The sequence below is a fragment of the Fistularia commersonii genome, chromosome 23, assembly GCF_037954325.1.
Source record: "Fistularia commersonii isolate RoL2024-O1a breed Wild chromosome 23, RoL_Fcom_v1.0, whole genome shotgun sequence".
NCBI classification, from domain to species: Eukaryota; Metazoa; Chordata; class Actinopteri; order Syngnathiformes; family Fistulariidae; genus Fistularia; species Fistularia commersonii.
Window position 1 is genome coordinate 10,730,311 of NC_141306.1, and position 17,831 is coordinate 10,748,141.

The window sequence follows — 17,831 nt, forward strand, 5'->3', positions numbered from 1 at the left end:
ATGCACAGCCCAATATGGGGATTCAGTTGTTTATTTTCTATATGTACTTTTTGCCCAATCTCTTCTTTAAGCATGCAAATCTTTCTATGACTCTATAGTTAGAGTCCGGCATGTCCCTGACAAGTGCATTTTCTATTGAGAGCATGACCAATGCATTTAAACTGTCTTGCAACATCTTTCTGGGGTTTAAAAGCACCTCTCAGATTTAGCTGTTGTCATGAGAGTGGTGATTAAGATCTTAAGTGGTGCACGTCTTTGAAAAGATGTCATTATAGTTGCTCTCCATAAAGGGCTGGATCAGAAATACAGCACCAGTGCAGTTCCTAAACTCATCATTGCTGTAAATACGTGGCAGCTTAGTTTTCTTATTCAGCACTGGGTAAGGCTGGGTATGGTGGTGTTGAGCACTGCTTCAGGGAATTACCCATGGTACTCCTGAAATTTGTCTCCCTGCAGCAGTGTATGACACCTCTATAGCTATTTTCTGAAGTTAATCTGGGCCCAGACCACATGTGATAAATTTGTACAAGGCAATGGTGACCATGTTTTCTCCCTCCCCATAATACCTGGGAGGGCAACAGTGGACATATACTACTGCCAGCATTTGAGCATTCCAGCCTCAAATGCTTTGGCACAGTTGCACATTGTTGCCATTCTTAGAGTATATTTGAAGGTTCCTGTGTTTTAGTCCTGCTTAATCATTAATATTACATGGGTTTTATGTAACTTTCTCAAGACTTTATGACCATTTTCAAAGTGCATTTTGAGAGATTTTTGAAATTATCCATTGGTTCAAATGTATACCAAAATTATCTCATCTCATTATATGTCACTACAGAACAGCCATCATTTGGCTGGTTATGTCATTGTATATTTTTAATTCAAATGGAATACAAGTAATAGAGACATAAATAAATTGCCATTTCAGTGTTTTAGGCTTAAAATAGGTCTGTTTCTATGCACAAATTTCCTTCGGGATTAATAAAGTTGTTCTTATTCTTATTCTTATTCTTAAATAGAACATATAGCTTTACTCTGAATGATAAAAAAAAGATTTAATCAGATAATTGATAAATTTCTCAAAGTTATAAAAACATTATTTATTCTTGGCTAACAACAGATAAATAGGGGAACTATCACATTTTTTTTCCAAAACCACAGTCTTAAAAAAGGACCCCCCCCTCAGCTTTTTTGCTATCAGGAACAAAACATACCTCAGAAATATGGAAAGATAGAACAGATGAATAGAGGAATCTGAGTTGGGGAAGAGGAGATGGCCAAAAATAGTCCACCTACGCACATGCCTTGCCAGAGGCTCCCCGCCACAACACTTCCTGCCACTCAAACAATATTTTGTCTTGACCCATACCTCAGTTTGTGATGGCATTATTGACCTCCACTGCAGGATGTATAAGAATAGACCATTTTAAACCAACTACATTTAAAACATTTATTTTAAACAGGTCAAATGCAAATGAGAGGGTTGACCATATTAGAGCTCAAGCCAAACCAGTTTGTGTGTGGTTGAATTAATAGCAAAACATCATTATTTCATTAAACAGATTTTTTTTAGAAAACTGCAAAGATTGGCATAATTTTAATAAACAAATAGGCAAAATTATTTTTTACTTTATATTGCAGAACATAGAGGATCAATATCCTGGATCGATTTTAAAACCACCTGTAATTTCCTCAAGTTGTGTGGAAAGCTGCTTTATACAGATAGCTGTCAACCAGAGCCATCCAGTGGTGTTTCAGGGAACTTTGAATAATAAAACATAATTGACATATTGACATAACATAAACAAACAAAATGCAGTAAAGCTGCATGCCTGCTTTATGGCTTTTGAAATAGAACTTGTTCAGACTTCAATGCTGGTACTTTGTCAATAAACATATAAACAAAAGAATGGCTAAATATCCATTGGTTTGAATTTGAGGTGTCTATAACAAGAGTTACAGCTGTCAACCAACTTGTTTTTAAATGGGAGGCACAGATGGCAATAGCAGGTTGGCTTTTTGCAATGATAGAAGAAATGTATTTAGATGTACAGATGATGCCTTTCATGTGCTTGGATCTATACATCCAAGTAAAACAGTTCCATTGTTAGATAGGCAACCAGATGGAAAGACAGGCAGGCAGGTTTGAAGGTTCCACACTGAAGGACAGAGCAACTGCTCATGGCTCTATAAGGGCTTATGTTTCACAGTCCTGCTGAACTGTTGAACTTTTCTCACTCCAGTACCCCTGTGTGTAAAATAAGCAGCATAGAGAATTCATAAATTGATGATGATGATGAGCCTACAACTGCTACTACTAATAATAATAACGAGGATAATAATAACAATTATTATTATTATTATTATTATTATTATTATTATTATTATTATTATTATTACCATTGTATTTAAATTTACAATTCTAATAATAATTATAATAATTCAATCAAACAAAATGTATCCATCCCCATGTAGTATAAAAGGTAGGCACTGACAACAGCAACGAAATGAACATTTCGCTATATCACCTTTTATTTCACCATGACTATAAATGCTGTTACAGTGATCCCTTTGCATGGGAATCATCTTTATACGGAAGCTCACTGGGATAAACGGGCTGAAATACGACGACAGAGGGAACAGCGGGACGTTATGGAAGACTGACTTGGAGAATGTGGCTAGAGAACAGCTTGTTTAGAGGAAGAAAGTCCAGAGAGCAAATTTTAATGCTAGCTAGATAACTGCAATTGAATTCACCAGTCTACCCATAATGAGCCTAAATAGAGCAGAGCAATGTGATTCACTGTTAACCTGGGTAAGTTTGAGTTAATTTCCGTAGCGAGGCTAACCGCTAACAGGTGAAAGGCTAGACGCGGTGGCAAACTCACTTTGGGCAGCGGGTAAATGTAGCTTCGTAGACAATGGATATACTCTACTTAAGTAGTCTAAAAGCATAAATGAATAATACTTCAATGACGAATCAAAACCCAGCGTAAGCAGTTAGCAGCTTTTAAATGTGCGCTCCATAAGATTTATCCACATTCCCTTTTGTAAAGTCTCTAGGTAACGAATTGGGAAATGTTCTCACTATAGACGTATTATTCGTGACAGACGGCGACATTAGCAATTTAGCCTACCGGAGGGCTGGCAGCGCGTATTAGTAAGCCATGAGACGTAAGCAAAAATGTTTCACTGTTCGACGTGGTAACTTTTAGAGTCCCAAGGCAATCCACCTGCTACGTACTTTCCTCATAGTGGCAAGTGCAAGAGCTAAACCCAAAACACTTGTAAATATGTTATCTGTAGTGTGATGTAAAACAAAGTGCCTACATTTTAGTATTACATTAATTCCACATAGTTATAAGGGCATAAACGTATGTAAATATTTTACTGTGTGCCTACACAACGGGGGAAATATAATCACAGTATAATATTTAATTTGTCATCTATTCTTTATTTATCCTTAAATTTTCCCCAAAAATATGATTATGCAAATATTTGTCATTTGGTCCATGGCAGGCGTATGTCCTGTTCTAATACAATATCCATTGGTAGTGGGTCCGATAATTAAATGTATGTTTGGACAGCCATTAAACTTTTCCAGTTTGTATTTTACCTCTTGATTCCTTGTCAATGGTCATGTTACTTTAAACAACAATCACTATAAATACTACCAAATTTAACTGAATTTTATTAATACCTTTGTAGCCTGTGAAAAGTAGCTCATACTGATGGGTGGTCTGAGTGCCAACAGGGAATGTACAATGAGCAAACTCACAGCATATTCATAAGTAAACATTGATTGTTTAAAAAAAAAAAAAAAAAATCAAATTTGTTGGGTTTTCAGGCACTGGCGTGAAATCTCATGATCAGTTTAAGGTCTGTTATTTTGGTGGCATTTGAAGCACGTGAGTCTGGGTTTATGTACCAAGGGGTGTGCAGTGCGCTTCCCTTTCTATTTTTTCTGATGAGTATATGCCCATACCCCCAGAACAGAGGGTCTCATTTCCCTGTTCCAAAAGTAAAGACCAATATTACCCACTACTTTGCTTTCACATTAGTGTTCTCTTGTATTCTAGGATCTTAATATTCTTGAGTTGGTTGAAAGTACGTGATCTGCTTGAAGGACACTTACATTATCTTTGACATGACATTCAATAGCTGCAAATATTCTCTGTCTACAATCTGTCTCTTTTCTACTTTTGTCTGTATGTTTTATTTTATTGTCAATAGAGCACACAGATCCTTTCCTTCTCTGTGCATATTTCATTTGGAGAGCTGTAAAGTTGAGATGTCCCATCCAAAGTTTCAGCTTCCCTGTGTGGGTACTTGTCGTTCATAGCTGATGCAAAGCATTCAATAGTCACGATCAACTGTGCTAAAAACACACCTTCAACAACTGAACTTTGATCTAACCTTAATTGCAGTGTTTATTCCATTAAATTGACTTCAAGGTCAGATGTACTTTGGTCTTGGCCTGGGTTTCTTACATGACTTTCTAATTGTTTACTAAGAAATATGTCCACATAGGTGTGTTTGTCTGTGGGTAAAGTGTTTCATCAGATAGATGAGCATAATAGGCCTCATCATAAATGTCCTGTGCTTGTCATTTGTGCCAGGGTAATTAAAAAGAATATTAGATTTGTCTGTTCTATTCAAATATTTAATGAAGTTGGTCAAAAGCTATTTCATATCAAATGCCTCCTGCAGAGGACATCATACCACCACAAATGAATCAGTTGGAGACAATGTTTGTCATTTTTAAAGGTGTTTAATCTGAAACATTTGTCGTGAGCGCTGGAGCAATGTTAATAGAAATGGTATTCGGCATAAATACAGCAAATGTAACATTTTTATTAAATATTTCTTAATGTGTTCTTTCTCAGTTACAGACATTCCAGGTGCAGTCATGCCAAACCAAACATGACCTATCTAGTGGCGTTGCCATTGCTCAAGTTCTTCACAGAATGTGAGTATGCATTTTATTTATTCATTTTTAAATAATTGCATTTAAGAATTATATTGTTTTGACATATTTAAAATATATGTTTCTTATATGTAAATGTCCTTTTTCCCATGCCTGGCAAAAATTGCCTTTTGGGTGTTATGGTACAATTAGTCCTGGTTTGTAGCTGTGTGAAATCCCTTCGGTAAAATGAATAGCCAGACAAACATACTTACACGAATACAGATATTATTTAATAGATTTCACAAATAAAAATCCATCTGACAAGATTTTGATGAATTTGTATTGTTTAAGCAGAACAGAACCAGGCCAATAGGCCCTTAAACCCACGTCATCATGTCCATCTTGCTCTCCAGAGATTTTAGCTCAGTGTAGTTTTTTTCTTCTCATCAACAGAGATCCCTGTTGGTTTAATGAGACATGGCTGGGCAGAATCAAGGAGGAGAGTGGGGACAACTGGCGCCTTAAAGTATTGCCACAATACCTGTCATCTTTGAATGAGCATTATGATAAGGCTTTTTGTCTACTTAAGCCTGTACTTTTTGTCTACTCAAGCCCGTACATTGTACACTTGATTATTTATTTATTTTGTTGTTGTTTCAGGTTAGCAACTTGAAAAAGATTCTTAAGACCATGCTGGACTATTACCACGATGTAAGACAATAACCTTGTCACTGCTCATGAACGCTTAACCAGCATATGAATTGAACAGGATGAAAATGTGTCTGCTTCTGTCAGGTACAATGTAATTTTAAACTCTGCAAACAGGTACTGGTTCACAGGATCCCCGATGAACATCTGCCAGATGTGAACCTCATAGGAGAGATGGACGATATCACCGAACTGGGCAAGATGCTACAGCTAGTACTGGGGTGTGCTGTCAGCTGTGAAAAGAAACAAGGTAGAGCATTTCTCTGTGTCTGAATTAGACAAAGCAGTCCTCTGTGTGATTTGGCTAAACCTTGATATTTTCTACAATTATTGTTTAACAATACGTATAACCAGATCGTCACTAGATAAAATGATTAAGTTGTTAAGATTGTGGAATTTTTGTGTTCATTTGTTAATTGTGTTTATCTGTTTGGCTGCAATTCCAATTCCTCTTTTGTGTTGTTTTAAAAAAGAACAAATACAGCGGATAATGACACTTGAGGAATCTGTCCAGCATGTTGTCATGACAGCCATTCAGGAGGTACATTGATCTTGATTAACCTTTTGTTTATGTCTTCTTTTGGCAAGTTCCCTCTCTTACTCACAGTTCACAATTAAATGATTGTAAATAATAATGAGAAAAAGTTAAACAAGACTGTTTCTTTCATGAAAAAGGTATTTGAGAATCACAAATTAGACTGTCAACAAATTGGCATTTGTTGTTTTGGATTTACAACTAATGTTAACTATTTGCAAAATCAATCTTTACGATTCTTGTTTTTCTTTTTGCTATTATTGGTTTAGATTTTATCAAAAGAAACTTCATTTGAACAAGGCAGCCCTGTTACCTATGAAGACTTTGACTTTCAGGTGAGGCTTGCAACATTTACATTCTCACTCTGTATTCTTTATTTTGATTCAGCCAACTAGTTACATAAATTGTGTTTGACCCTTTCACCAATGGTAACTCCAAAATGGAACATCTCTATTTTGACTTTTGTTCTGTGTGTGAAGTCCAGAAAATATTACTTTCTAAGTGAAGAGGTGTATGAGAAGGAAGACCTAAGGCAGCACTGTCAACATTTGGAACATCAGGTTGGTTCACCAGATAGATTTGATGTAGTCTCCATCAAATAGTACTCTTGAAATTGAAATAGCGCGTCTGTTTGATACTTGTTATCACACAGTAGTAGTTATGTTGTGTCATTCTCAGAAACATGGATTTTCCATCAAGCTCTCCTGAGGCTTGTTTTTTCTGTGCATATACATGCGCACACGACTGGTTTGTGCTTTGTAGACTGAAATAAAATAAAAAAAAGACACTTTCAAGTCAATAGTTGCACATCAGCATGATTAAGCTGACACAATGCCCTACGATAGAGCGGTAGCCACCCATATTTGGCACAATTTCCAGCTCACCTGTTTACCTACTGAGCCCACATGTTCCTGTACAAAAGCATACAATCTTTCCTTAAAGTTCAGCTTGGAGTTTCATGAAGCTAGGTTTACCAACAGATAATTATACTCTTTGCTTTGTGGCGTAGGATCCCCAACTTGTCATGTTGTCCTTCTCTAAAAAAATGTTTGACAAACAAACTCCAATGTGTTGTCCTGCTTTCAGTCTCACGAATGTGTTGCGCCTTAGTGTTGAGCAATGTCAGTGTTAAAGTATGCATATTCTTCTATGTGTATCTTGGAGATTACCCAAAGGCTAATACTAACAATTTCACTATTGAGAATGTTCCAGGGGACCCTGACTATTTCTCACCAGCTGACTGACTAATTTTAGATGATGGAGCATGTATAAATGGGATGAGCACATGTTCACTGGTACAGATGTACTTTAAAAGCAGGCGTTTCCTATCCTTTTCATTCATGTTCTTGAGCAGAGGGGAAAAAAGCTGTCAGTTTTATGTAGGAACGCTTATATAGCAGAACTGTTTTTTTTTTTTTTTTGTTTCTTCAAGTTCTGACTCTTTTGCCACAGTTGTCGGTTGCTATGGAGGACAAGTTGGCCTTGCAAGCAGAGGCAAGTTCCCTGAAGGAGAAGCTGAACCATTGTGACTCTCTTGATGTCTCCACCACTGCCATTACCAGTAAAAAGCTGTTGCTGCTACAGAGTCAGATGGAGCAGCTCCAGGAGGAGAACTATAGGTACAATTGGTTTAACACACACACACATTTTATTAAGATTCTCTAATAAAATGTTCCTGGATTTGTATGCAATACTCAGAAAACTGCAGAATTAAAATAACGGCAAACATTTATAAGGCATGTGCATAATAGTTATATTGACCTTTTATATACAGTTCTATTTTCTAAAGTCAGTGTATTCAACAAATTTGCCATGTGTGACTCAATATGCATAATTACAGATCATTTTATTGTCATGATATGTTATCTAAATATATCTATGCTATACTGTGAATCATAGCTGTCATGAACATGATTTGTATAATTTATTTCTCAGATTAGAGATCATAAGAGATGATATGTGCAGCAAAGGAGAGATACTAGAGCGTGAGCTGGCTAACCTACAGCAACGTAATGAGGACTTGACAAGTCTTGCCCAGGAAGCTCAGGCCCTAAAAGACGAGATGGATATTCTCCGGTGAGCCTTCAATTTACTCTTGAAAGAAACAGACAAGGCTGGGATATTCTTTATTGTGAATGGGGGAAAAAGTGGCATCAAGATTATTGTATCAATAGAGAAGGGCATTGGTTAGTACTTTCATTGCAAGAAGGTTACCAGTGCGAGCACTGTGACCAACTGAGGTCTTTTCATGAGGGGTTTGCATGATCTCCACTTGCCTGATTGTAATCTCTGGCTTCTTCCTTCAGTCTGATGACTCTAAATTGCTCATAAGTTTGAATAAGAGAGTGAATGGGTATATGTTATACAGTGATTGACATGCATCTAGATCATAGTATATCCACCCACTCAACTACAAATGACAGTTGGGATCACATAAACCCGTTCTGAAACTTGCAAATAAGCACTGTAGGTAATACTGAAATATTGTTAATATTATCATGATAGCGTGAAAAATGTATCCCCAACTGGAACATTGTTTTTCATGTAGAATCTTAAACAAAGGCTTATGGCAGAGGTAATCACTTGTTAATCTATGTTCCTCACACTATTCTTCAATGCAACATACATCTTTAGTCATGTATTTCATTTAACAAAACCCATGTTCTTGTGTCAATACTCTGTACATTCCTAACTCTGCTTCTTATTAAGGCACTCATCTGACCGGGTCAACCACTTAGAAGCACTGTTGGAGACATACAAGAGGAAAATGGAGGACCTGGGAGATCTGCGCAGACAAGTGCGCCTCCTGGAGGAGCGCAACACTGTCTACATGCAACGCACTTGTGAGTTGGAGGAGGAGCTCCGCAGGGCCAATGCTGTCTGTGGTCAGCTGGACACCTACAAGAGAAAGGCAAGCACTGGACTGGGAGGAGGAGGCTGTGTGGTACTTGTATCTGTCCACATCTAAGTGGTATTTGACAGTCTGGCTCATGCATGCTGTTTAAAACCCCTGTAATTTTTTATGATGCACTTTTGAGAAAAGGAGGACTTACTATTTTATATGACTTGTAGGCCAATGAGCTTCACACCAAACACACAGCTGAGGCAATGAAAGCTGAGAAGTGGCAGTTTGAGTACAATTATCTTCACGACAAGTACGAAGCCCTACTGAAAGAGAAAGAAGTGAGTTGTCGAACTATATGGAGTAATTTTTATGGTTGATAGCTGTTTTATTACAGTCTCACAAAATCATTTTCAGGAACTAGTTATCATGTTAGACCATCATTATTTGAATCATTGATGTGTTTGATATTTAGCTATGACCTTTTTATAAGGTCGTAGCTATTGGCATCAACAAGCAATTGAACTGGTGTGGCCCGTAAGTCTATAAAAGAAGTTTAGTAGTTAAACTGAGGAAGTAACTTAATCAGTACGCTTAGTGCTTTCGGGAGTACTTAGTAATCTCCCAGAGCTAATTATTTGCCATTGCTGGAACTTTTTTTGTAATTATTTCTTCAACCAATTTTGCGGAGCCTCAACTTTATGAATTAAACTCTAGTGATTCATGTCGAAAAATTTTAATGATTTATTTCATCACTAACTCAAAAACTGTTTCAGGGTGGTATATACAGTAAGTCTAACTTTATTATTGTTATAACATGGGTGAGTAATTTGTTTTCATTTATGTTAATGCATTTTGAAATCTTAAAGGAGGGGGTGGGGGGGGTCCCTATCATAGCTATAATTGGGCAAGAGGCATGGTGCTCCCGGGACCATTCGCCAGTAGATCACAGGGCCACAAAATCACACTAGTCAATTGAAGTGCAGCATCTACAAAAAACTTGAAATTGCATTGTGCTTTTTTCCAGTGTCTCATTTCAGAGAGAGACATACTTCGAGAAACAAATGATGAGCTTAGATGTGCACAAGTACAACAGCAGTGCTTCAGTGGAGCTGGTAAGTTTCATTTACCAGTACATTCAGTCTACCGTTGCATTAGTTAGTCAAGGGATCTTAACTTCTTCTAGATGTATACCAAGTAAAAATAGATGAAGAATGAAAGGCTTTCCCTAGTCCCATGTGAAGGTTCCAATACAATTTTAATCATACTATTGTTAATTTTACCTAATTATGAAGTTAATAGCCTGTATCTCTCAGGCTAATGAGCCTCCGAACATCCTAATGGGTGGGGAATGATCTCTTTTTATGTGTTGATTACACTTTCTTTTTGACCCCCATCCTTTAGAGAATTTCTTGATATAAAGGTGTCTCCAAGAGTAATTGGTGTTTTTTGGTGCATGTAATATAGTTGGTCTTCAATGTTGATTTTAGACTAGATATGAAACTATACAATAAAGTGTATGTCAGACACTTATATGTTAGACACCCTAACCCAACAACTAATAGTCATTCTTCTTCCTGCACATGTAAAGTCTACTGCCACTTAATTTGCACTCCTATTGCACTCATCCTTGCACCTGCACTTTGTGCATTGCATACCGAGCTGCACTCAAATGTTTTATTGCACTGTACTCACTGTTCTATTGCAATGATCACATTCATATTTATAACAATGCTCACTCTCTTCTACCAGCATATATCCCAGTGCACTGCAGACAGCAAAGTAGGAATTTCACTGTACAGGGAAACTCATTTCTACCCTGTATATGTGACAATAAATGCTTTGAATCTTAAATCTTTGAATATATGAGAACAAAGGAAAAAGATTCAATATAATCTTTGTCAAGATCTACCCCTCGAAGCAGTTGTACTTGATTTTCTTCCCTTGAAGACTCCCTAAAGTCCATCTAGACTAAAGAAGCCTCTTTGATGAGAACTGAAACATCCTCTAGGGAAGAAAATCTAGTCCAGTTGCTACTAGGACGGTTTTGACAAAGAATTGACCGTGACCACCACAGACAGGCTTCAATAAACCTTAATTTCACAGCTATAGAACTCAAAAGTTAAACAGAGCCACATGCATTAAATGTCGCCATATGTTTTCTTTTCAGCAAACCATTTGTGTAAGCTATTAAGATTCCAGTTAAAACTGATCTTTCCTCTTTGTAGGAAGCATGTGTGACAGTGGTAACACAGTAGGAAACCTTGCTGTGGAGATGATGCCTACTGAAATGAAGTATGTATTAATAGCTAATGTGGGTTTTATATGGCACAGTACTAAACTTTGTCCGAACAAATTTGATTCTTCATTTTATCCTTGACACAAAGTTGCTTTGGTTTCAATACCATCAACCTATCGATCTGTGTCCTGAATTTTTCTTCAACTGGACATACACTAATTAGACCTGCTAAATCTGTCTTAAACATACATGGCAGGACTTGCACAACTGTGCTTTGTGTGTCCGTATAAAATTCACTGTCCCTACATTAGAGTTTCTTATACTTCTGATTATCTCTGACTAATTAAATCTACTTTTTTTTTTTTATGGTTGCTCCATCTTCTGTCCCACTCCTCTTGTCCTCCTGTTTCTTTGGAAGGGACATGGTGGTGAGATTACAGAGTGAAAACAAGATGTTGTGTGTCCAGGAGGAGACTCATCTTCACAAGCTTGTGGAGGTGCAAACTGAGCTGGAGGAAGCACAGCGCAGCAAGAATGTCCTTGAAACCCAGAACAGGTGAGTGCGCCAGTGTTGGTTTTGTGAGAGTTTCAGCCCCCACCACAGTCCGCAGCATAAATACAAGAGTTTTTTTCAAAATCAAGACAACCATATTGTGTCTGACTTGGCATTGAGATACTTGTTTGGAAAAATAGAGTGCTACCTACAAACTAACCCTCTTAACTGTAGTATAAACCAAGCTCTATGAGCTGGAGCAGAGGACTGATCAGAACTGTGTGTGGGTCAAAGCATTTGACGCACATATGCACAAACGGGTGGGTCAACTCCTTCCACCTTCTGTCTGCCTTTTTATTTATGATACTTGCCACAATGTACCTCTTCCTGCTCATAACCTTTTCCCTTGCGCTTCTGTCTCCAAGGTTGAATCAGCATCAGATCTCTGAGCTTCGGTCCCAGGTGGAGGAACTTCAAAAAGCACTCCACAAGGAGAACAGCAAGACTGAAGATGTGAGTGTCAGATAGAGCCTTCATTTCTTCAGTTCAATTTTTTCTCCCTTGTATTACAACTGGTTGTTTTGAGATTCAAAATTTGATAGGATCTTGTGCAAGTATTCAGCATGCAAAAGGGGTTGAACAATTATATATGTTACTCATGTTTTGTCACAATCCAAAAATATCAAAATGTGTGTGGAGGTCTATTAGTGTCCCCATAGTTTCTTAGCTGATTATGAGTTTATCAAACAATCCATCTTATCTATTGATCTCATTTTTGAGTTGACTGTTCTAAGGCTTCTTGGAGATATAATTGCTGTTGAGTTATATACATGAAAAGTCAGGCCTGGCAATTGACTGATTTTGCCCCTGATAGATTTGTTGCTCATGGTGACGTAGTCTATGGTAGACATGGAAGGAAGGATTTGACAGAGCAACAGGAAGCATGACATTATCAGTACACTGCATAGAATGCAGTGTTTGCAGCAACTGGACTCTGAATTCCTGTTATTGTTGTTTCTCCAGGCATTTTTCAGCACAGTTATTGCACATTGTAAGTGTGATGTGTACAAATGAAGTTTCCTCAGCAGCACATGTTTTGTTTCAGTTGCACAATAAACTGATCAGTAAATACATGCACACAGTACAAGGGAACTTGCTGGTTAGACTACATTTTTAGACATTGTCCAGCTGAAGAGGGGCCGGGGTCTTTGTGAAGTTTGCAGTGGATGCTCTAATTTTCAAGTGGCATCTTTTTTTTTTAACTATTCAAGAGGATTCCTCTACAAGTTGTTAAAATTTGAAATAATTATGTGTGAAGGCACCCTCAAACACAATTTACTTAGATGTACGGAAAAAAAGCGTTAATAATCTCAACAGAACTGCTTTCAACAGTTTTTGCATACGTATTTGATGCAGATTTAGGATTAAATTAAAAAATATATATGCACAGTTTTTTTATTTACACAATTAAAGTTTTGTTGAACTGTTTTTCTTCCATGTTCATTCATGTTGTTTTTTAACCCATGCTTGCTGTGGCAATTCAGTGCTAACTCTTGCCCATGTTTGTGTCTTTTTCTGACTGCCCTTTTCAAACAACTCTGCCAAAATCAGGCTATAGTAAGTATGGCCCACCCTTTCTCCAAATGGCCCATGACTATCTCTAATGTTTGATTTTTACAGTATCAACTCCTTAGTGTTGGTGTTATTTATAAAAACATGCATGTTAACCTTGATTTATTTATACTTCTCCTTATTAAAGTCCTCATTACTGAAGAAGAAGCTAGAGGAGCATCTGTAAGTTCTTGAGTACAACTTGCTTGATTAATTCATGAATGGTCTTGAGAAAAAGAATATTCCTTCACATTTGTTGTGATATGTAATTCATTTACAGGGAGAAGCTCCATGAAGCTCACTCAGATCTCCAAAAGAAAAGAGAGGTCATTGATTTCCTGGAGCCCAATGTAGATAACAACAGTCAGTGATGCTTTGAAAATTCCTTTTTTCCTTAAATTTTCCGCTCTTTTCTCTATGACAATAACCCCCCCTCCTCTTTTGCTAGTGGCAAAGAAGGTAGATGAACTCCAGAGGATTGTGCAGAAGAAGGATGAAGACATGAAGCAGATGGAGGAGAGATACAAGCGCTATATGGAGAGGGCAAGAATGGTCAGCCTCTAGAAAACTTGGTCTTAAGATCAACACATTAATGCATCTGGAATAAGTGGGTGTGTGTATTTGTTTACATGTGTGCACACAGGTGATCAAAACCATGGATCCTAAGCAGCACCCAATGACATTTACCCCTGATATTCAGGCCTTAAAGAACCAGTTGACTGAGAAAGAGAAGAAAATCCAGCACTTGGAGGTACAACTCTTCAATTTAAAGTGAAAATTTTCATAATAAGATTAGGACATTATAAAATGTCCTAACATTTACAAAAATAAAAATCAAGTTTCTTTGAAAGAAGAGACACAATGAATTCAATTGCCTTTAGAGGAGTATCAAATTGAAATGTCTGCATCTTGGACCCCTCTGCTCTCTGCAAAGAGATTGAAAACTGACTATGTAGAGGCTAGATTTTTTTTTAATAAATACCAGCCTTCTTCATGTTTTTGCACTTAAATCAAAGCCCAGTACCCAGCTTACAGAGTAAATGCAGATCATGAATATATTTTGGTCCCAGTGCTTTACAAGCCAGCAGAATTTAAAAAGTCATTTCTTTTTCATCTGAAGAAGGACTTTGAAAAGAGCAGGGCCAGACATGATCAGGAGGTGAAACTCATCATTAGTGCCTGGTACAACATGGTAAGTGAATGTGAGAAAACACATCCATACTTTACCTCCCTCTGTAAGCTATTTTCAAAAAAAGTGGCATGTCTTGAACAATTTCACTCTAGACTTGTGTTTCCATTACATGCAATTCAGTTAAGACACCAGAGGCTGTCTTTTTGGTTATTTTGCAGAATTGCAATAATAATTTGACCAAAGCATCTAACCACTGATTTCACTGACATTAAGTTTTTTTTTACTGGGGATAACATGCTATGTAGTGGTTTTAGATTTAAATTAAAATAAGATAAGAGGTACTTTATTGATTCCAGGATTGGGAAATTATTGGGAAGGAGCAGCATAACATACAAAAGTGAAAGATTCTTTCTTATGCTAGTGGCATTGTGATGATGGGGATTAACAGATGTTTGAATTTTTAAGTCCTTTAGTTTATTTTCAGAACTCCTCACAGATTCAGCAGGCACAGAGGGACATACAATGAGTCAAGTTAGTGAAAAGAAAGATATCTATTGATGATATCACCAGGGAGAACATTTTGAAAAATTATTATTTTTGTTGTTCTTGTCATTGTTCTTTATATTTATCTTAGGGAATGCCATTGCATCAGAAAGTGTCAGGTGAGTGGCTTGGTCCCTCCAACCAGGCCATGTCCTTCCTTGCACAGCAGAGGCAGTCCACCAATGCCAGGAGAGGTGTTGTGCGACTCCATCCGAGATAACACTGCTAAAAACATTTGCAGAGAATGAATGAAAGGATATTGTAGTAACTTTTCTGTTCACTTCAATCTCTCTCCACATTACTACTGGACAGCTGCATCTCTCAACCTCAAGCCATTGATTCCCACTGCAATCTGCAATCAACAAAGTGGCAATTTTCCTCTGGAGCTCCATAGTGAAGACTGGGTTGAACCCTACCCAGTCCTGTAGAAATTGTTATTCTTGTGCTGCAAAAGAATTTGTTTTCACTTTAAAGGTGACTTACTTTTCTTTGCTCGTTTTGACCTATTGACCTCACTTTTGTCTTTTTTAAATATTTGTTTTACAATAAGGCACAATGAAATACTTTTGACATGGGTTTTTACAGTTCAAATATGAGATACAAAGAAGAACTTTGATGTCCTTCTAGGCTTCTTCAGTTTCACGTTATGTTTTCAACAACGAACATGTGACACACCCTGAGGTGGTGATTGAGGTGTCCTCCCAGTACTAGAACTAAACAAATCGTATTACACTGGTTTGTTGGCAAATTTTGAATTTGAGAGTTGAGTTCGTAATTCACTCATTCATTACCAATGCATCTTATCCTGCTCAGAATGTTATGAAGGTAATGGAGCTCTTTCCAGTATACATTTGGCACAAGCCAGTATCCACTTTTGAGAGAACTTCCTTTTTTTTTTTTTTTTTGCTTTTTGTTTTCCTTAAGGGGCCTAAAAGATGTCAAGAGCATGCAAACATAATACAACTTTTTTTTTTCCTTTATCACCTGAATTTTTTTCTGTTCTCGCAAAACACCAAAGCATTTAGTTCTGTAAAGTGGGCTTATCTAGTGCCTTGCAAAATACATAAATCACTCTTTGCTGATAATGTTTGGAAGATTTGGATTTTTGGCATTACAAAATCTGTCCATCAATTATGTGACATCTCCATGTGATTTTTCTTTCTTCAAAAGTTGCCTCTTTATCATTACTTGACTTTCTTTTTTCTTTACTGAAACAGTAGGATGATTTTAGCATTCACATCCTAGAGGATAGAAATATAATTGACACTTTAGACCCCAGACAAATGTGAATTTTAGGTAGCTATTGGTAGTCACCTTTTATCAAAAGTATAGTGTGTTAGACAAAATAAGTATCAATTTGTCTGTTTTTAATTTTGAAACCAAACCTTTTCTTTGCAAATCCAAAACACCTATTTGCAATTAAAAGCAGTTGCAGGTACCTGCTTTTGCTTTCTTTGCACTCAATGTTCTGGGTGGGACTTAATGAGAAAGGTTGTAACATACCCTCATAATCAATCTTATGGTGAAATCCCACCTGTGAGAATAGCAAGCAACATATCTGGAGAAAACCTAGCAATTTGCAAATGTATTTTGAATATTTCGGATTGCTTATAAATTCAATTTAATTCACAAAATTACTTTCATTTTTTTACAGAGAATTGGCAAGATTGTGGTTTTGTGATTAGGTGTGCAGTTAAAAATGTGACAGAAACTGAAACCTTAAACACCTATACCTTTAATTGGAAAATAAAGATACAAAATGTAATTCCATTATTAATTACCCCATAGATAATACAAAAAAACAATACCTAAGGGTACAGAGCAGAGCTTTGTGATTTGACATACATCCCTGTGAATATTTGTGCTTTAATTTGTGGAGATTTAAAATCCTGCAATGCACACATATTTACAGTCCCAGTACATTATTCGAGTCCTTATTTATGGTGTTTGTTGCTCATTTATGTGGGTTAAACAGGGTTCACCTGTTTGTTAGTCCTTTTATTTGGTTTTGATTTTTGGTGGATTAGGCACTGTACTTCACACAGGGCTCAGGGGCATGTTCAAGATCTTGTGTGCGGCTGCTTCTGCTTTTGCCCTGCAAATAAATGGGTTCTCATCATAAACGTGTCAGGTGTGTAGTCTAAGTCTAAAAAACTCACTGCCTCCACTGACCGTGTCATCCTAATAAATTCACTTGCCATTGGATTTAACTCTTAGTAGCTGACTTGAATCAGCCATTAAAACCTGGTACTGAGCTATAACAATACTGTGATTTACTACTAATACTAATATCTCAGTTGTTTAGCAGTTTTTGCACTCAGTAATGGAAATGTCTGTTTTCATGTATAGATAGACATCTCTTAACACTGCAACAAAATCAGATCCTCACAAAATTCTAGAAGGTCCATAAACTATAAAACTTTTTAGTATCTTTTTTTATTCTGATACATCCTGGATTATTTTAACCATGTTGTCCTTTATATTTTACTACCATTTTTTGTATTAGATTGTTGTGTCAACTTCAGTTCTCATGAACATTACAAATTTTGATTAACTTTTTTAATGGCCTGTATGCATCATTGATATGAGTTTATACATCTTCCGAGTTCTAAAAACCAAAATTGATCATAAATTTGGTATAAAAGAGATAATCGGGGGCAGCACGCTTCTGCCTCACCACATGAATGATCCTGTTTCAGGACAGTGGACCTTTCTGTGTGGAGTTTGTATGCTCTCCCCGTGTCTGTATGGGTTCCTTCTGGATTCTCCATTTTCCTCCCACAGTCCAAAAACATGCAGCAGGTTAACTGAAAATAATG

General features: G+C 37.0%; 1 protein-coding gene across 4 annotated transcripts; it reads left to right on the forward strand.

Moving 5' to 3' along the window:
• Positions 1-2,594: 2,594 nt before the first annotated feature.
• Positions 2,595-17,135, forward strand: hook2 (hook microtubule-tethering protein 2). Of its 4 annotated transcripts, none has more exons than XM_086170723.1 (22): positions 2,595-2,815; positions 4,887-4,969; positions 5,363-5,435; positions 5,570-5,620; positions 5,735-5,867; positions 6,091-6,158; positions 6,422-6,487; positions 6,632-6,712; positions 7,605-7,771; positions 8,088-8,228; positions 8,862-9,063; positions 9,225-9,335; positions 10,022-10,109; positions 11,223-11,289; positions 11,652-11,789; positions 12,152-12,239; positions 13,486-13,520; positions 13,618-13,700; positions 13,786-13,889; positions 13,981-14,088; positions 14,461-14,529; positions 15,104-17,135. In XM_086170723.1, exons 1-22 carry the CDS (start codon positions 2,771-2,773, stop codon positions 15,230-15,232), a joined length of 2,130 nt encoding a protein of 709 aa, XP_086026849.1. In that variant the 5' UTR covers positions 2,595-2,770; the 3' UTR covers positions 15,233-17,135. The 4 variants fall into 4 exon arrangements, with proteins under 4 accessions (XP_086026849.1, XP_086026846.1, XP_086026847.1 ...); XM_086170722.1 differs by having other exon boundaries at positions 2,596-2,815; positions 14,458-14,529; XM_086170720.1 differs by having other exon boundaries at positions 14,458-17,135.
• Positions 17,136-17,831: the final 696 nt, after the last annotated feature.